We start from the raw sequence: 18,854 nt of genomic DNA, 5'->3' as shown, positions 1-18,854 counted from the left end.
CCGGGGGCTGCAAAAACCGCCGAGTGTACAGACAGAGCCTGATAAGGTGTGTGATGTTTCTGAATTTCATAATGTTTTCTTTTTTCTGCTTTCTTTAAATCTGATATTTATGGCCTCATTGTAGACAGAATCCAAGAAAGACCTATTCATCTCTCGGCAAGATCATTTATCTCAAGCTGTTTTGACATTTTTCCATTCATCACATAATTCCCGTTTCAGCCGGCTAGGTGGCACGTGACACTTAAGAATACCTTAAGCCGTTGCGTTATCGCAACGAGTGACACAGTTTAAAACAGGAAGTTCGTTTATTGAAAACAAGGCTCGATTATTTTCATGACTTTCTCCGTAGCAATATAGACTAGTACTTTCCCCCTGTACTTCAACTTAACAGCAAAGGCTAAAATACAAAGGAAACGTTCGAGAGCCACGTTGTTTCGGTTTCTACGTTTTGGTTTCGAGCGTCATGCAGTTTTGTTGGCTTTCGAACCAGAGTTTTGCATGACAAATAAAAGGCTAACAGTGGTACAAAGGCATTAAAACAATTTGACTCGTATATTTTGTTTCTAAAACGATTTTCGGTAAATGTATGGGCAAGGGGATCAACAAAAAATTGTTAAAGATGTCTAATTGTATTTTCAAGTATTCACCGATATTGCTTTTATTAGTTTTTTTTTCTACGTGTGTATACAGTATGCTAGAAATGTTTTCGATTAGACATCGCAGCTTAGGTAACAGACACAATTTTCATCCCTGCAAAATAAATAATATATACTGTTCATGTATCTTTTCACAATGTTTCCACACGCGTATCGTGGGAATGCTTATCAGGAATGGAAAGATAACAGAAACTGTATAAGGTTTGCTTTTTTTTACGCTAACGTTTTTTATTTTTATTGCTTTCACTTTTGAGGTCTTTTTCTCCGTCGATCAAAACATAAAACCTCTTTCAATATTCTAATATCAATAGGGAATCTTTGTCAGGTTTCGCTTATTAATCGGGTCCGGCGTCAACCAATCAGATTAAACTTCCCGTTTTTCCTCATCCGGTCAGTAGTGAAACATCTGAAGGCTTCGCGGAGACGAGAGAATTATCGCTGATCTCACTGGCGAAAAAGCAATTCATATCAACTATGTCATGTTTTATTAAAAACACAGGATGTCGAACTGTGCCTCGCTGAAAACACTGTCACGAATTTTTAAACGGTTTTGAGTTAAGGTTTCACATACAGCTAATCGCTCCATATCGCCTCTTGAATTGAATACCTTTCCCACAAATGTGTTTATATGCTCGAAATAATATCGATTTGAGAATCTATCTTTTAAGTATGTGGTGTTGAAGCGCTTAAAACATGAACATATGAAACAAAATCCACTTCCGGCTGCACACCGATATAATTTATCAATAATAAATTTATTCTTTATTTAAAAACCAGGAAGTTGGGCTGAAACGAGGTTGGGTTACAACGCTTGAGCGCCAAAGCTCAAAGGAACAACTTTTTTTATGATAACGAAACCAGTATTATTCTAAGAAGGCTGAAGCAAATATCTTTCATTCGAGGAAAAATACCACATTGACAAAACGAAAGCAACTGGAGTTTCGCCTTTCACTTTATTTTTCCGTGTCACGCCGGACAAAAGTCATTGGGGTGGTGATTTGTATGCATATTGCATATTGTAAACGGCTACTGCAGAGTAGTGAGCACCGAATTCCTGGTTCCTGTGTGAGTCATCGTCTTCCTCGGACTAAATTACTACAACAGTCTCCCGACTGCGTTAACAGCATCTACAAATAACTTGGACATGATAGGGGTCTGCCAAAATCATGTCGTTACCCATTTGGTTTATCAGCGCTCTCTTGGTCTTCTCACTGACTGTTAACTTGTCAGTTGCAGTTTTTCTTTTTCTGACTCCAGCGATCGTATTTCCTTTCTCCAAGTCAAATAGCCAGCTCTCCCGTAAGATAATGAAGTTATACGAAGAAAAACCTCGACTAGTTGGAAAACTGTGAGTATTATTATTGTAAGTCGTTATTTACATTACAGTACTTCTCGTTCCCGTTGTAATATTCACTTATGAAAAAGCGCTGCTCGTCTTTCTGAAAAGGGTGTAAAATTATAAACACGAACTTCCGAAAGTTGAAAAATTGTTCTTCCATCGAAAACGTTTCTTCACAGTTAAGTCCTCTTTTCCGCGTATAAAGTGTTTTGGTTAACAATTTAATAACGAGAAGTCACGCGTGAGAAACTCTCGTCACGCGTGACGACCACACAGACAACATCGAAAGTGCTTTTCCCGATAGATATTTCCGCACTCATTAATTTTAGAGGAAAAAGCCTCTATTTTAAGTCCAGAAAGGGTTTAGAAACGTAAGGTGTTTCACTTTCACAAATTTCCCGATCTATTGTCAGCTTGATAACCACTTTTTCCAAGAACAGATGCACTCGAGTTTCAGAGATGATTTGATTCCATGGAAACACTAGATGGTAATATAAAAATAACAAAAAGCATGCAGAAGCCGAGATGGTGCAAAGATTCTATTTTGGAGCTATAACTTTCAGTTTGAGAATAGCAGTGGAAGTCCATTATTATTACTAGAAATAGAGCCTGCTTCAAGTTTGTATTAAAGAATCTCACGAACCAAGGTGACTTCCGGGATAACTAGGGCCTATGTTTCGGTACACTGATCCCACTAACATGCGTGCGGTCCGCCATGATTTAGTATAAACCGCGTGTACTAAAGCTCGCGCCTCGTGTACTAAAGCTTGCGCCTCGTGTACTAAAGCTCGTTTTCGATTTCTAGTCATTAACAAAGCAAAGAGGAAGCATCATAAGTTTAGAACCAGCGACTGAAGATATGACACCCATTGAAACTCATCTCAATTTTTCAATTCATGACTTTTCATTGTCTACAATTTATAATAATAAAAAACGTGATCGCTTAAGATTACGCGGGTGTTTTAATTGCTTTTACCGCGTGTCATAAACTTAAAGAAGACGAATACTCCGTGATCATTTTTGAACCAATATCCGTAAGTTCTCGGAATAGATAACGTAGTTTACTAGTAGCTTACATTTTTTTTCTAAGAAAGGAGGCTCGGCAATATTTCACTGACGATAATTTAAAAATGGAACTAAGTCGATACTCAGCAAATAACGCAAAAATATTTTATCGCCATATAATGTGCATAATAGCTAAGTTATAGCGGACGTTCTGCCAAGCTCAGTACGCGTCCCATTTTCTTTGACAAGAGAGAATGATCTCTGTTGTCATTGATGAATAACGTCAGTGTTTCTCAGCTAATCTTAATGGTTACCAATATCCCATAAAATTCTTGTTTTAGTTCTAGAAACCATTTTTGGTTATTCTCTCATTCAAATAACAAAACGTAAATTGGAACCGAAAAAAGGCATGTGGGTGTAACTATAGCGTGTGAGCAGACGGGTTTCAGTTTTGTGGGTGGGTTGGTGCGGATTGCGTGTCGGCATTTGTCCTAACCAATCACACTTCCGTGTCGGCTGGAAGATTTTTCGACACCCCCTTTTGACGTTCTGTCTGATGCAACGATTTTACTGTCAATCAAAATTCGCTTGTCCGTTACATCAAACTGGTAACGTTTGCTGACTAATGCTATTACGGTTAGCTGTACAGAGTAACAAAGTCGAGTCCAAAACTTCCACAAAAATTCAACTTTTGATTTACTGTTTATTATTTTATTCATCATACATTTTGTTATAAAACGTTTTTTCATAGAAATGAAAGATTACAAACGGAAATAAAACCCCCACGCCTTCTTTCAAAAAGAACGTAGAGAAAGCTTCCGCGGTGTGAAGGTGTACAGACCTCTTGCTAGAAGGCAAAACATACTTTTAACTGATTTTGAAATCAAAACAGGGTAAATATCAAGAACACTGTGGAGTAATATAAAATGTTGCTAAAAAGATTCGCGCGTTGTGATTCGTCACAACTTCCTCGTAGAATGAGAAATGGCAGATCACGCGCGTGATGAAGAGAGCCGATCTAACCTTTCATTATAGCAGTGACTACTTAATCTCATCTGGCGACCAAGATTTGGTCGTCACTTATATGAAAAGATTGCTAACGAGAGATGGACGCTTTGACTAGGAAGACTAATGTTGTTAATTAAGTCCCATAGTAACAAACATTTATTCTCTTCTAACATATTCAATACACAGTCAAGAGAAAGGTTATAAGAATATTAATAAAATGATCACTGAAGGGAAAATGCTTTGTTCTTGCATCTAGAGTCATTGTAAGGTAGATCCTGTCTTGAAATAATGTTACCTTCGAGGTTACAAAAAGTATCGTGTGTCTGTAAAACGTTTTAGGAGGGAATTTAACAAGGTTTTGCATTCTTCTTTTCCTCAGGTTACGAGACCAGATCTTTTCTCTTCTCCTCTTCTCGTGCGGTTTGTACAGCGTTTCCTGTAAAATCACGTATGAAAATCCTCTACGCGACACTCCTCTGTCTTCCCTCCTCATCTTCTCCGTTTATCTTGGCAACTACGTGTACAAATTTTTCCAGGACTTTTTGCTGAGAAAAGAGCTTCCTTTATACAAGATCAATCTTCTTCATCACTTCGTCACCGCGACATCATACGGAGTTTTAATAGTATACAGACAGAATGCCATCTCTGGGGTAATTGGCCTTTTATTTGAGGGTAGCGTGATGGCCTTCGACTTCACGTCACTGATTCGCTTGTTGGGTGCAAGTAAATCCGGTTTACTCTTCTTCTTAACTGCTGCGTCTAGTTTTGTAATCACTGTCCTGCTGAGAGCGATTAGTCCGGTAGCTTTACTTGTACAAACTCTCTCACACCACAGTCCGCTGTCGTTGGAGTATGTCCCATTGGGATTTTTCTTCATGAACATAGTGTTCTTCGCCATGATAAACGGATGGCACATAAAGGTTTCTTCGGAGAGCTTAAAGAAACGCTTACTAGCAGCTCGTCTGTCATATTACTACAGCAGAGGAGAACACAGTGATATAAATTCTAACGGTATGGAGCTTAATAACTTCACCTCGCCGGCTCACTCGCTACCCCACACCGCATTGCCTGTAATTATTCCAACAGACGCGAATTTTAGACTTTCTTCTCCTGTGTCTAACGTGAACATGAACAGTGAAGAAGTTTCTAACATTGCAGTTTCGCGACGTGAGCGGACTTTGCCTCAAATTAGTCTGATCATTAACGACCATGCTGACCATCATAACGAGGGACCGATTGACCAGGTGTAAAAGACTCTTGCAAATACTTTGGTCATGCTGTTACAAAAAAATTGTCCCCGACAGAGAACCTGCTTGGCTGGTTAGTGACCACGCAGACCTTCTAAACTAGTCTTATTGGAGAGAGAAATACATGAAGGCAAACGAACCACCTTGGCGGTCTCCATTTTGACCGGAAGACCACTCATAGTATCTTCTTTGTTCCAGAGATATTAGCGCGAGTGAAACACGCGAGCTCGCGAGAAATTTCCACCTGCGAGTGGGCACTGCGAGCGTCTTTCGTTCGCCACGAAACTTTTTCAAACTGTTACTGGAAAGCTACCATGATACTACTTTTTAAATGGTAGTTTGGAGAAGGAATAAGGCTGTGAAATATTTCAGGAGAAACGCGATGAAATTAAATATCTTGTGTTTCTTGAAGAGATAGCCAGAAATGTGAAAGAAAATTGACTGTTTGGGGGACTGGAAAAAACAGATAACCTGAACGTTGCGCTGGCAATGACAACGGCCCGCTCTTTTCGATGTGGCAAGGTTAGTTTAGTCCTGGAAAAAGGACTTTTTCAGTGCGGTCGTTATGCGAGCCGCTAGAGAGGGAGGAGAATTTTCTTGTAACTGCACTTACATTTTTAACGCCGGTCTTGAAAACATCTCGCTAGTAGATAAATATGTATTATGTATTTAGATTTTAGCTAGGAATATTTATTTGAAGATTCTTGCATTGATGCTGCCTAACAAAAAAATACTTTTATCCACTTTATTAAAAAATTATAACAGAAGAACTGTAATAAATATATAGAAGAACTGGAGAAACGTTTCTGTCTTTACTATTACTCACAATCACCGGGAGAAGATAATCGGATCATGATAAAACTCAGGAAGAAATGACTTAAATACCAATTCAATCACGTAAACAAATAAACAGCACGTAAAACGATATACGATATCAATTACAAATATCCTGCGAACAGAGGTTTTTCCCTTGCATGGGAAGTCGAAGTCGAAGTCGAAGTTACGAAGTCGTTCGCGTCGCTTCTCAGTTGCGTAATTAACAAACTACGCGACAGACAAAAGACGCGAACGACCTCGTAAATGTTAAAAGCCATGCAAGAGAGAAGTCTCTGTTCACAGGGTAGTTATAAAAGTTGGTAGAGGAGTTAAATAAACTTTCTTACGTAACTCGTTGGAAATCATAATAACGCTTTACTAAAAATAATGGTCGTCGGTTTTTGTATCACAAAAGAGATGAGGTTAAAAATTGCTTTGTTCATTTCCAGGCTCTTTTAAAAACATGTGAATAGTTATGAAAAAAAACTTTTCCTACAGCTGTAAGTAATAGGCAAGACGTGCGCTCATTAACATTCAGTATAAATTTTTAAAAGACTTGCTGTCATTTATCGGCTTGTTCGATTCTGACATCCGGTTGTGCTTAAAGAACTCCTTCGAAAACCTTTTTAGGTTGTCAAGGATCCGGATCGAGGCTGACGTAAATGTCTTATGAAGGCGTTAGAAATTAAAAAGCACGTGCGTAGGAAGGACTCAGTTTCGATTTAAAAGGAAAAATTGTTTCTTACATTGAGGGGCATGATTCTGTATGTCTACAAAACGGAATTTAAAACGAAAGACAAAGAATTTGTTTTTCGTTTTAAATGTACCACAAGCAGAGAAAGGAAGTCTAAGAAAACGAAGAACATACATAATTCACGCATTAACCCGAAAACTGATAAACGAGCTTCAAATTGGCCGCGAAAAAGGTCAAGTTCACGTTCATTTTTAAAGCATCAATTAATATTATTAAACAGCCCACGTACGCATGACACATCAAAATTCCTACATGGGTCCTAGGTTTCTAGTCATGTTTCCATATTTGGTTTCGTCAGTTTCCTTTTTGCTCAAATAAAGTCCGCTCTTCTGGAAATTACGAGACAAGGGAATCATAAGCAATTTGCAATTCTGTCCGTAATAGACTTGGAGTCAAGATAGAATTTTGATATATCGAACGCGGGCAATTGTGTTTCTAACTATAACCAGCCGCCCATGATCCGACATTTCAGCACGATATTTTTGTGGTTTGGAGCACACGCTCTGTTCCGTTGGTGTCCTAAACTGCTTAAGCGGAAAAATGATATTCCTGTTCGGTTTGAACGTCGCTTTCTTGTTCCCTTTGGAATAAGACAAAAGATAATCAGTTTTCTAAAATGTTTTCTTGAAGATATGGGTGGGACACGCTTTTTACTTCCCTCATTAGTCATATTGAAGTTCAGAATACCCGGGACTCGCATGTGGATAGCACCTACCCTGGGGCCATTAAGGCCATATTTTTAATACATGCAAAAAGTAGGGAGCTTTAACAATGACGATTTTCGGCAGCGTCACTACTGAAATGACTTCGCTTTTTACAAACTTTTTCCTTATTATTCCAGCTGGCTCAAAATGTCAAATCAGGTGGATTTGCGGACAGTTGAATTCTCGAGGACCGCACCCAAGCTTTGAAAGAGAAAGTAAAATTCATCGTTTTATTCATAACGTGCTCCCTAAAACGTTGCATGAGGGAATTCGAGTAGTCGTGCAGTGCCGGCAAAGAAATGTACCAAAAAGTGTGATGCACGTGCAGAGTTGTTGTTTTGCTTAACTTTTTGACGTTTTCAGTTGCCGTCATTGGTAAAGATCTCTGTTTCAAGGCAAAAATTCATCGGGGTAGAACTCTTTATCAGTTTATTTTAGAGGTAAGCAGTAACATCCGTCGTTACTGTAGGTTTAATTCAGCTGCTTCCAAGCTGAAACGATTCTAGTTGTTGTTGTTTTTCAAATGCAACACGACGGAAAAACGTGACCAACTTTCATCTGTCTTATCCAAAAATTGACGCGAGTGATTAAGCTCTTTCCTCTCGTTAATTTTACCTAAATGGACAGGTGTAACCGGCAATCTATCAGAAAACTTGTTGTTGATCAGAGAAGATGTCTTAGGCCTCGTTCACACGTATCCGGATACAGTCAAATTAGAGACATGAAGATTTACCGTGTCCGCCGACACGTAGCCCTATTAAAATACGGGTAACCGAGGACTTCGTTAATTTATAATTATATAGAGGTTCGATAAATGGAAAATAGACGTTCCGCTGTAAAATAGGAACTTAACTTGCGTAAACGATGGAGGTTTTCGACATCGTTATATCGTGGATCGCTATATCGTGGTTCCACTGTACGATGATGTCCTGTTAGGCAAGCAATCCTATCGCCATCGTTTTAGCGTTTTCGTGGGTAGACGGGCGAAAACGAGTATGGTCGCGTATTTTTTCCGAAATCGGAGAGAAAAGGCCCCAGTAATGGTGATAATATATGAAAAGAAAATCAAAATAGCAAAAGATTCGTTGGTCCTTCACTATATCGAGGTTACACTTAAAAGTTTGACCTAAATTTCTCTTGTGGGTTATTTTGGAGAGAACAAACTTGGTCAGTTAACGGTTCCAGCTTTTGTCAAATTTGAGGAAAGTCTTACACATAGGACGCGTCTTAAATAAGACGCGAACTTTCCGTATAAACGGCACATTTCGTCTAAAATAAGACGCGACTTAGCTAAGACGCGTCTTATTTTAGAACAGCCCTTAACACTTGTTCTTAGATAAGACGCGTCTTAGCTAAAACGAGAAAAACTTCGTATAAATGACCTTCGCGTCTTACATAAGACGCGAACGAATAGTACGCAAGCGTTAATTTTTGGCGTGCCACGTTGGATTGCCGTTGCTACGGGCAACATTCACATGAAAACGAGTCAAGAACAGAAATAAGGCGCGAACCATTTATACGAGCTGTTCTTGACTTAGATAAGACATGCTCGTATAAATGGTACAGTTCGCGTCTTATGTAAGACGCGTCTTATTTTTCCTCGTATAAATGGCCCTCATGAGGTGTGTGTCAGTAAGCGGGTGTCCATAAAGTGGGCTTTGACCGTAAAACTTTCAGGGCTCACTTGTTGCTGTGACTTAAATTTAAAAAAAACCTCCATTTTATGACATTATATCGCGTTTGATCGAAAGGTAATTCCAGTGTAGGCTGGATGAGCAGTCAAACCTATATTACATCTTGCTCGGAAAAAAGGCTTTGTCAACTCTGTAAACGACAGATTATTTGAAGTCGTGGGTTTTCTCAGTATTCAGGACAGGTAGCTATTGCTATAATCATGTGCGAACAGGTATGAAAAAATAACACTCGGCACACAAAACAGAGGAGAGGAGTCCGACAGAGGCAGAAGGGAAATAGGGGTGGCTGAATAAGATCAGTGGCCCATGTACCTCCGAATTAACTGCTTTCAGGTATTTTTCCAAAACAAAATACAGTGTTTTTCCTGGTTCTACCAATATTTTATTTTTTTCTTAGTCCTTTGATAAAAGTAGTTCCGGGAAAGAGGTTCACCCTCCCAGCCGAGTCAACTTTAACGACGATTTATAGAAGAAAAACTTCGACCCCTTTGTCCGTTCCAAAAGCTGACAACAGCTCAAATTCCAAGGCCAAAGAAGTCACAAAGACAGGAAAAGCCATACTGTATTTTCCTTTCAAAAGTCCATGGTACTTAGAAGAGTGTTTGAAACAACCCATCTTTTCAAAGAGGACAGACGGCAAAATGTTGTTGCTCGAAATATCTAAAAGTCGTAACTGTTCGTCAGCCCTTCTTTGTCACAACAAGCAATACTCCTTCCACCTCACGGGAAACTAAGGCTCCATTTAAATGAAGAAAACCTGCCCCGTGTAGAAGGATCACCCTCCCAGCCCAGTAAACCTTCGAGAGCATTATATGAGACAAAAGTGGACCGCTTTGCCCGAACCAACAGAGCTCGCGCATGCGCTGATCGTCTAAAACAGCGTTGGCGCATGCTCTGATTGTCTCGCTTTGATGAAGTTGACACAGCCGGGCGAGCCAAAGGGTTAAAATTAAATGGAGAATAAGTTGGCCCGTCATGAAAATCTCATGGTTGTAAATGGTTCAAAAGCTCAAAAGTAACCAATTTCTTTTAAAAAAAATCCTTGAATAACTTAAACTGATGACCAATAACTTAATCTCTTGTTTCCCTAAATGGTCGGATTTCTTTTGGGCTAGCAAACGTCTGCCCAAACACTATTGTAAAGTGGGAGTGTTGGGGCAAATTTGTTCGCAAGACCAGGTTAAAACTTCTGGCATTAAATACAAGCCATGTCTTTAAGCGTCCATGAGTTTTCATGTATTCTGCTAGGCACTATGCCTTGAACACTGTGCCTTGTTTTTGTCATTAAAATCCTTGAAAGCGGATAAGGTAAGTTGTTTTTTTATTATTATTACTTTTTACATCATTCCAGCTCTTTTCATTTTTCTCTCCATTTTCTTTTGTTTCTTTGGATCCACCACTGTTTCATCAGGTTGTGCAAATATCCAAGGACCCAGGACGTAGACCCATAACAAGTACATAGCTCTACAAGGTGCCTAAAAAAATAAAAATTACAAGGACCGCGTCACGGTTGCCTGGTTCATTGGGGTAATTGGGAGTTTGATAACACGACAGCAACGCCAACGAGAACTTAAAAAAAGCACTAGGTTGGATTGGCAATACAACAACTCTGCACGTGCATCACGATTTTTTGTACATTTCTTTTTGTCGTCAATGCACGACTTACAAAGTGAAAAAGCAGAGTTTCACGTGTAATGGGGGACGTAAACAAGCGACGACGAAATTTTAGGAGGCTGCAACCCTTTTAACTGCTGTAAATGTACCGTCTTCCAAATGTGAATACACCACTACAAAGCCAAAACGTTTTTGGGTCTTTTTCACAGCAATAAAATGCGCCTCCTATCCCTTTAAGGTCCTTTCACGGACCCAAATGACAGATTTCCCTACCCTTTTATATACTTCAACTAGTAAAATCCCAACCCGTATAGGGCATTAGGCTGATTTAGCAACAGAACGCGAACGCCATTTGACGACGGGAAAGCGCGCAAAAACGACTAAACTCGACTTCCGGTGCCTAATTTGTGGCTCTGCCATTGGTCAAGCCAGTTGTTTGATTTGCGCGCGCCGTCGTCAACTGACGTTCCCTTTCTGTTGCTAAATCAGCCTATTATAGGATTATAGGGAGTGCCCCCAAACCAACCCCCCCCCTACCCCACTGGGTCATACATACATACATACATACTTTTTTAAGAGTGTTTTCCAGCATCAATGAAATACAAATTACAGTAACTTCGACTATATTAAAGGAGGGATAGAGTTCTAAAGTGATGACGTGCCAAAAATTAACTTAGGATTCTATTTAGGACTTGATTACAAGAACCTGCTCAGAGGTACTAAAAAGACTTACTCACCAGAAGCATAATAAGCCACATATAGTCTGTGAAAATTGCAAGTCCTTGAGTTATTGCTGTTAGAATTATTAGGTCTTTAACATGTCTACAAAAAAGTTTAAGAAGCTTACCATCAGGGACAATGTAGCTTAGCTTACTACAAAACGTTTCATGCATAATTTTTTAGTTAACGGATTTTAGAGTGATGCAAAAGACTGCACCACTCTTTGTGGAGGTCAATATTATTGACTATAACTCTTCCATTAAAATTGAAGTTAGCATAAAATAATTAAATCCCAAAGACTGTCCCTTCAAAGAAGCATCTGCCTTATGGAGAATTAAAGTGTAATAAAATGAGTGCAGCGTCATTCAAAATAGTCTTGTAAGGAGTATCTGTAAACTATCAGAGAGAGTTTTAATAGACGGAATCCATTAGGAAATTGAGTAATTTTTAGTGGACAACAACCTAGTACCAGAATAATTTAAAGCACATTGCATTCTTTTTTACAGTCTCCAAGGGCTACAGACACAATCAGTTATATGTAATAACACCAAAGAAAATTTATCATGGGAGCCTGAGAAAACAACTTTCAAAGGCTCTCAATTTCTCAAAATGAACTCTTCCCCATGAAATTTTACCAACACGTGTTTTCACAATTCCTGTGAAACTTGAAATTTATTTTCTTGTGCTCCCCAAAAAAATTTATTTGGTGTTATTACAGAAAACTAATATATTATATCTATAGCCCTTGAAAAGTGTAAAAAGGAATGCGATATGGCTTAAATTATTCTGGTACAAGGTTTTTGTACACTGAGAATTAAAATTACTCAATTTCCTGATGGATTCCATCTTGAAGAAAAAAAAGAAAAATCAGGAATTCTCACAGGTGCAGAAGTATTGGTATTAAAATAATGCAGAAGAGGTCACAATATTAATTTTGGTACATGGCAGATTATGCAATGTCCTTTGCATCTATCTCCTACAGAAAGCTTAGTGCTGTTAGATTTTAAACAACGCTAAAAAAATCTCTGAGGGTCTTCTTAATGCTTCCAATTAAGGCATTAGAGCTGCTATAAAGTCAAAAATTATGTGATCATGCTTATAAAATCACTTATTTGAAATGTACTCTTAACCTGAACTCAAATTCCAAAAATGAAGCATTTTCGTCAAAAAGAGGCCAAGAAAAAGGAGGCCAAAGTTGGTATCTAAGAATGCTATTTTGGAAAATAATATTAATAATCACACGGCTGAAATCGACGCGATAATCTCCGTTGTTGACAGAAATGTTGCAATTTTCACAACCTGGCCCGGGTTGCTCGAAGCATGGTTAGTGCTAACCAGCGTTAAATACCATGGAAACCTATACATTTTGATACCTCTTAACCAACGGTTAGCGCTAACCAGGCTTCGAGCAACCAGCCCCTCGGCGCATTTAAATTTAAATTTTACAATTTTGTCTGCGTGAGGCATTTCTAAATAAATAATGCAGAGATTTCTTATCACTGATGCAATTTCTTGTGGATGCGATATCCAGAAGCCCTGTAAAATTCTTTTTACCAAATACTCTGCAGCCCTGGGAGGGAGGGGGGAGGCGTACTCGGGATTTCAAGTAACAGGGATAATCGAAGGATTTTTTTGGGGTTTGAAATTTTTTGATTCTGGGATTTTTTTGGGTAGGAAAATTTGGCAGGTATTTTTTGGATAGCTTGATTTAAGTAGGGAGTTTTTGGCTATTCAGAACAATCTGAAGATTCATGATAGTGCCTGCAGATCCCATCCACGGCGTTCCGAGATTAAAGTACAACCAAACTTGTTTTCCTTTCTGGAGTTTTAAGGCTCAGAAATTTGGAATGGGATATTTTGGGGATTAATTTATGGTCCAGGGATTGTTTTGGGTTTTGTTGGAAGCCCTTGGGACTTTTTTGGGTTTAGATATTTGGCCCCATTTGATTATCCCTTTTGCTTGAAATCCGAAGTACCCCCCACCACCCTCCCCTGAGCTCTGCAGTCATGTATTAATGTAAATTAATGATGAGATTTCTTGTCGATTATGCAATTTCTTGTGGATGTAATTTTGTAGAAGCCCTATAAAAGTCTTTTAGCACATACTCTGCAGTCCCTGATTCTGTATTCAGGTCCATGCCTCCATCTATAAGAGCTCCAGATTCAGAATAGGTTGGTTTTGCCATTGACTCCATAAACTTGTAACAGCCAAAGTAGAGAGCAGTGACCATACATAAAAGAACCTGGAAAAAACAGCCGCTTAGTATCTTTGAAGATCATCGTGATGAATAACTAAAGTAGTAAAATTGCATCCCCTCATCAGATGGAGGCTAAGGCTGTAAAAAAATACGTCTTCAGTTCTTTAATTCAGCGGTCATAGCGAACTCGAAACTGGACTATTTCTGTTTTCCCAATGTAATACTAATTGCCCCAGGACATACTATAAGGACTACGAAATAGTTCGGTATGTTCACTCAGCCAGACTTCACAGAGACACCACAAGGCCACCACAAACGCTTGCAATGCGAGGGATATAGAATAGTAAATTCAAGACTTTGCAAGACTCTCAGCCCCAGGTTCTAAACTTAAGATTTTATAATCAAATCCAAGCCGTCACTCTAACTGCCAAATGTTTTGAGATGATAGTGCAAATAACCCTCATAAAATGACTGAAAATGCCATTAAAAGCTAGCAAAAGCCCACCAATATACTACTTTGTCTTGTTTTACTATCTTATTCTTCTTCTGGCTCGGTTCGATAAGCTGTACCCATAAACCCTAAAAAAATTGACTCCTGAAGGCCAAATGGAAAGAAAAAACACAAATCCAAGACTCAGAGACCTGTCGGCAAAAAAAACACAAGATTTCGAGATTTGGCCAAATTTTCTGATACCCACATTTTTCAAGGTACATGTACTATTCTATGTGCTTAATGCTGTGAGCTTATTTTGGTCTCTTCCACCACAGAACCTATGAGAAAGTATCCTCTATAACTCTGTTTGGAAGGAAGTATGATTTCAAGATAAATGAAGGGTGAAGCAGATATCGCAAAACAAAAACAACTTAACTGGCAACTGCAAGATATAGACTTACCCATGAGAACCAACTGGAGTTGAAATTAAAAAAGGTAAATCTGAAGATGATATACGTCACCTATAATGTAAAAATAACAAAGCATCAGCTGTAGTAGCATCAAAATGGGGAACCTTAGGAAACTGCCACAGCCATGGCAACAGGAACATCAAAAAAGCAATAGGTTTAATGAGCAAAACAACGACTCCGCACATGCATCAAGCAATTTTGTAAATTTCCTGCTGTCCCTGCACAACTCATCATGAAATGACCAAATTTTAAGTTTATTTAAGGATGACAAGGCAATAAATTTTAAAATCTCTATCTAAACTCGGATGTGGTCCCCTACCTTCATCTCCAACCTAATTTCCCTTCTTTTAAGTAACTGGGAGACTCGCAAAAAAGTTTGAAAGGATGCAAAGTCTATTTTTCAGAAACGTTTTCATTGATGTCAGCGTGGTCAGATTGTAAGGTCTCTAATTAGAAGGATACAGAGAATTTTAATATTAATGGGAGGATTTTGATATTTTTAACTCCCAGGATGCCTTGCTCACCTCAACACTAATCATAACCTTGGCATAGAAGTCCAAAGTTGAATTATTTTCTTCCAGGATTTGTTTCTGTCCCTTCGTGGCTTGTTTTTTGGGCTGAAAGACATGAAATTAGTTTATTGAGATTTAGCATTTAATAAAGACTTAGAGAACTAATTCAGTGGGCTAAGACAGGTTAGGAAACTGGTACAGTCATCTAGAGTTTTTTTTAAATCCACTTTATTGACAGTTAGCAAATACATGGATGAAAAAAAACCCAAAAGTTCATAGTGTAACAGCCTAGGATTTAAACATATGTACCCTACACTAATAAAGGGCGAGTGATTTAATTGCGACCATTTTTTTTAAAAAAAAATCTGTGTTGAAATGGATGGGTTTAGCAAGATTTTTTATGTATAGCTCACACTTACGTTGTTTTAGACTACACTAATAATATTTGTTTAGAAGACTAAGCAGTTACTTCCTAAATCTTCAACCCAACCAGATTTTTCCCTTAAATGGTAAGCAACATTTATCTTTTTTTCCCATCCCCTGTTTTATGATTCATTAAGTAGTGGTAGAGACCTGCCAACTCTCATGATTCTGCCGTGAGTCTCAAGATTTTTTAACTTTTCTCATGGCCTACAGACAGGCCTCCCAATTTCACGGTTTTGGGAGAAATATCTATGAGAAATGAAAAGTTACTCTGCTGAATAAAAATGGAAATTTAATGAAGAATGCCGGTGCCTGTTTAAGCCTTGATGACACTTTGTCTAACATTTTCGCCATGAAGTTGCTTATCCAGAATCAAACACGCGACCTCTTGCAGTAAGTTTCACCCCAGTTATGCCTGTATCCCTCACCTCTTATAGTCACCAAAGAAACTGGCATCTTGTCACCAGAGGGACCACAAATAAAGCAAGGTAATATTCAAATATACACTTAATTCACTAGCCAGTGGAAAAAGGTTCATGAGTCATGTTATGAGTCTCTGGATTTTCCAGTGCTGTCAGCTCTCCCAGATGATCTGGAAGACTCCAGATTTGGGACCGTATCTCCCAGTCTCCAGATTAGAGTCTGATATCTCCCGGATAATCGCCAAAATTGTTATTTCTTTAGACTTGACTTTCTGACCATAAAATTTCAAATAATTTGCATTGTTTGTGCTACTGTTAACATGGAACGTTTCCCCATAAATTCTGATATGCCACTGTAACTTAAGCAATAATGTGGCTAAATATGAACTGTTTATGTGCTATATGCGTTGATCGGAATCAACGAGCATTTTTGGCACAAATGACGTCTTTTGTCGTGCGATATGACGTCATCCATCATTCCTTTCCCATCAGTTCTCAATATTTGATGACATACGTGGGGCTCACAGCCCTGATTTTCCAATATCAGGGGTACTTGGCAGGTATGGTGATATTGTGTGTGAGGAAAACTAGATGTTACTTCAGTATTGAGGCTTAAACTTATAAAGGGTTCATTTCGCTCTGAATGAGGTACTAGCCGGTGGGAATAAATATTGTTCACTTTGTCCAAGGTCAACATTTTGCATCGGATCGGGAAAAAGTAATAAAATAAAATCAAATTATGAGTTAACTTAACCAAAGATCTGCCTACTATGCATGGTCTGTGTACTGCTTCTATATTGAGGCTCAAGCCTTGTGATATGATACTTCAGCAGATATAATCACAAAGTGATGAATAACTTGATTTCTTACTGCCACATCATGCTAGCGTGCGATTGAAATGGATGTACCAAATGAAAACTCGAGGTAATTAGAAGCAGTTAAAACTTGGATTGAAACAAAAGTTAAGTTATAATTCGACTCAAGTTGGTCTTGACTTTCTCTCTAAACAGAAAAATGCTTAACGTCAAGAATACCGCTTATCATGCTAAACTTACCGCCATCTTGAAAGATGCTAGTGCCAGTCCTTTAGCAGACGGATTTCACAAACGAGGGTAGAGGGCCAAGTAGAGGGCGCGGGTGGGGTGTTGGGCGGAGGGAGGAGTTGTTTTCCTGCTAGCGGACGACAGGAAAAGGAAGAGTGGGGTGAGAGAGACAGATTCAATCCTTTCTATTTTCTTTTCCTTTCTCCGTGAAGGGTATCCGGTCATCTCGCCACCAAGAAATATATATCTTAATACTTATCGAAAGGTCAAGTTCTTTCACTTTAAATTTACAATGAAATTTAAGGTAACTGAGGTTCAAGTGACGACACTAACCCACTATCATAAGATAGGCTGTTGGATTTTAAACAAACAGCGCCTCGCACTCGAGCGATGCAAATAAGCCGTATTGCTCGCAGGGTAGGATCACCCAAGACGGCTTTGAAAATCGAAATCTGAACTCGCAAGAAAAGTCTATAGAGAACATTCCCTCCTTTTTCTTTAGGGACAATGGAAAGCCTGAAACAAGAATACTTAATATTAACGCCACTTTCTCTCTTCCGTAGTAAACTTCCAAATGGTCCTTCGTGGACGCGGGGCCCGGAAGGGGGCCGAAGTTATGTGATGTTACGTAGGACTTCTTGCCCGCAAGGGTAGATGGAGTGGGCGGGGAAGAAGAAAGGAAGGAAGGAGGAGGGAGGGAGCCAAGGATTTTCTCCTAGCCTGCAAGCAAGCTCTCCTCTTTGGGCGAGTGAAATGAGTCTCGCGAGAATCCATGAGCGAGCGGCGAAGCCGCGACGGGCAGGGGAAAGAGCCCTCGCTCGCGCGTTCTCGCGTGGCTCGCTTCGCTTGCCCAAATAGGGGAGCTTGCTCGCAGGCTAATTTTCCCCCTCCTCGCTCTTCCTCTTACTCAGGCTACCGCCTGGTTTACTTCGGGACTTAGGTGTTACTGATAAACCTATACCTCGTATTAATGATATTAGGCTGTATTACCAGCCGCTGTACGTGAAATGAACCAGAGAGCGGCGTAACTCGAGCCTCAGGCCAGGAGCCCCGTAGCCAGGGACCAGGCTCCGTAGTGTGGGAACAGGGCAAAAAACGGGGTCAAATAGGAAAAATATCGGCGAGCGAAGCGGTCGCCTCTCGGCTGGCTTCGCTGGCCGATTTTTTTTCCCTTTTTCCCCCAATGCAGAGCCTGGTCCCAGGCAAGGAGCCCGTAAAGGAGAGGTGGTCGCACATGGAAGTTCGACTGTAATATGACGGAAAACTGTTTTCAACGTTTTACTAACATCACGTTCTTTATACTTTACGACATTCTACGAAGTTTTTATTCAATGTGCTTGTAGGGTAAAATAGTTACTCAGTGCAAAATGCATTTGTCCTTAAAAAACTGTTGGTTAATGAAGTTTGCATGTCCATGAGAGGCGAAGATGCTGGGATGATATGATCCCAGTCTACTAGCCACCAGTTTAAAATAAGTTACCTCATCCTTTTGGCAAAAAGACTGAGAAAATGAGACTCAAATATAATAAAAACCAAACATTAAAATGTCTTTTCCTGAAATAATAGTTTTCAAAAGTAAAACTTAACAATGAGTCTCCAGTTATATACCAAAAGTAGAGGAAATGATCTTTAAAAAACAAAGATGGGAGAAAAAAAGTTATGTCGATTACCGTCAATGCGCTAGCAACAAAAACGTTGAACAAAAAAGGATACTTCAATCACGATCGTGATGTTCTTTGACACTCCCTAGCTCTCATTCCCGGAGCCACTCGGCTTTCCGTAATTTGTAAGGAAAG

At 39.3% G+C, this 18,854-nt stretch overlaps 2 protein-coding genes across 2 annotated transcripts; one reads left to right on the top strand and one right to left on the bottom strand.

Annotated features, from left to right (window-relative positions):
* Nucleotides 1-1,448: 1,448 nt before the first annotated feature.
* Nucleotides 1,449-6,056, top strand: LOC140927724 (uncharacterized). The gene is made up of 2 exons (XM_073377403.1): nucleotides 1,449-2,004; nucleotides 4,388-6,056. The coding sequence occupies exons 1-2, from the start codon at nucleotides 1,823-1,825 to the stop codon at nucleotides 5,256-5,258; spliced, it is 1,053 nt and encodes a 350-aa protein (XP_073233504.1). The 5' UTR covers nucleotides 1,449-1,822; the 3' UTR covers nucleotides 5,259-6,056.
* A 4,471-nt stretch (nucleotides 6,057-10,527) lies between these two features.
* LOC140926620 (transmembrane protein 208-like) lies at nucleotides 10,528-15,296 on the bottom strand. The gene is made up of 5 exons (XM_073376341.1): nucleotides 15,183-15,296; nucleotides 14,650-14,709; nucleotides 13,664-13,800; nucleotides 11,575-11,659; nucleotides 10,528-10,698 (listed from the first exon to the last, which is right to left on the bottom strand). Exons 1-5 carry the CDS (start codon nucleotides 15,195-15,197, stop codon nucleotides 10,561-10,563), a joined length of 435 nt encoding a protein of 144 aa, XP_073232442.1. The 5' UTR covers nucleotides 15,198-15,296; the 3' UTR covers nucleotides 10,528-10,560.
* Between the last annotated feature and the right edge of the window lie 3,558 nt (nucleotides 15,297-18,854).

This window comes from Porites lutea, chromosome 2 (genome assembly GCF_958299795.1).
Source record: "Porites lutea chromosome 2, jaPorLute2.1, whole genome shotgun sequence".
Lineage (NCBI taxonomy): Eukaryota > Metazoa > Cnidaria > Anthozoa > Scleractinia > Poritidae > Porites > Porites lutea.
The sequence above is the reverse complement of the archived record's forward strand: the minus strand, read 5'-3'. Positions and strand labels throughout refer to the sequence as shown.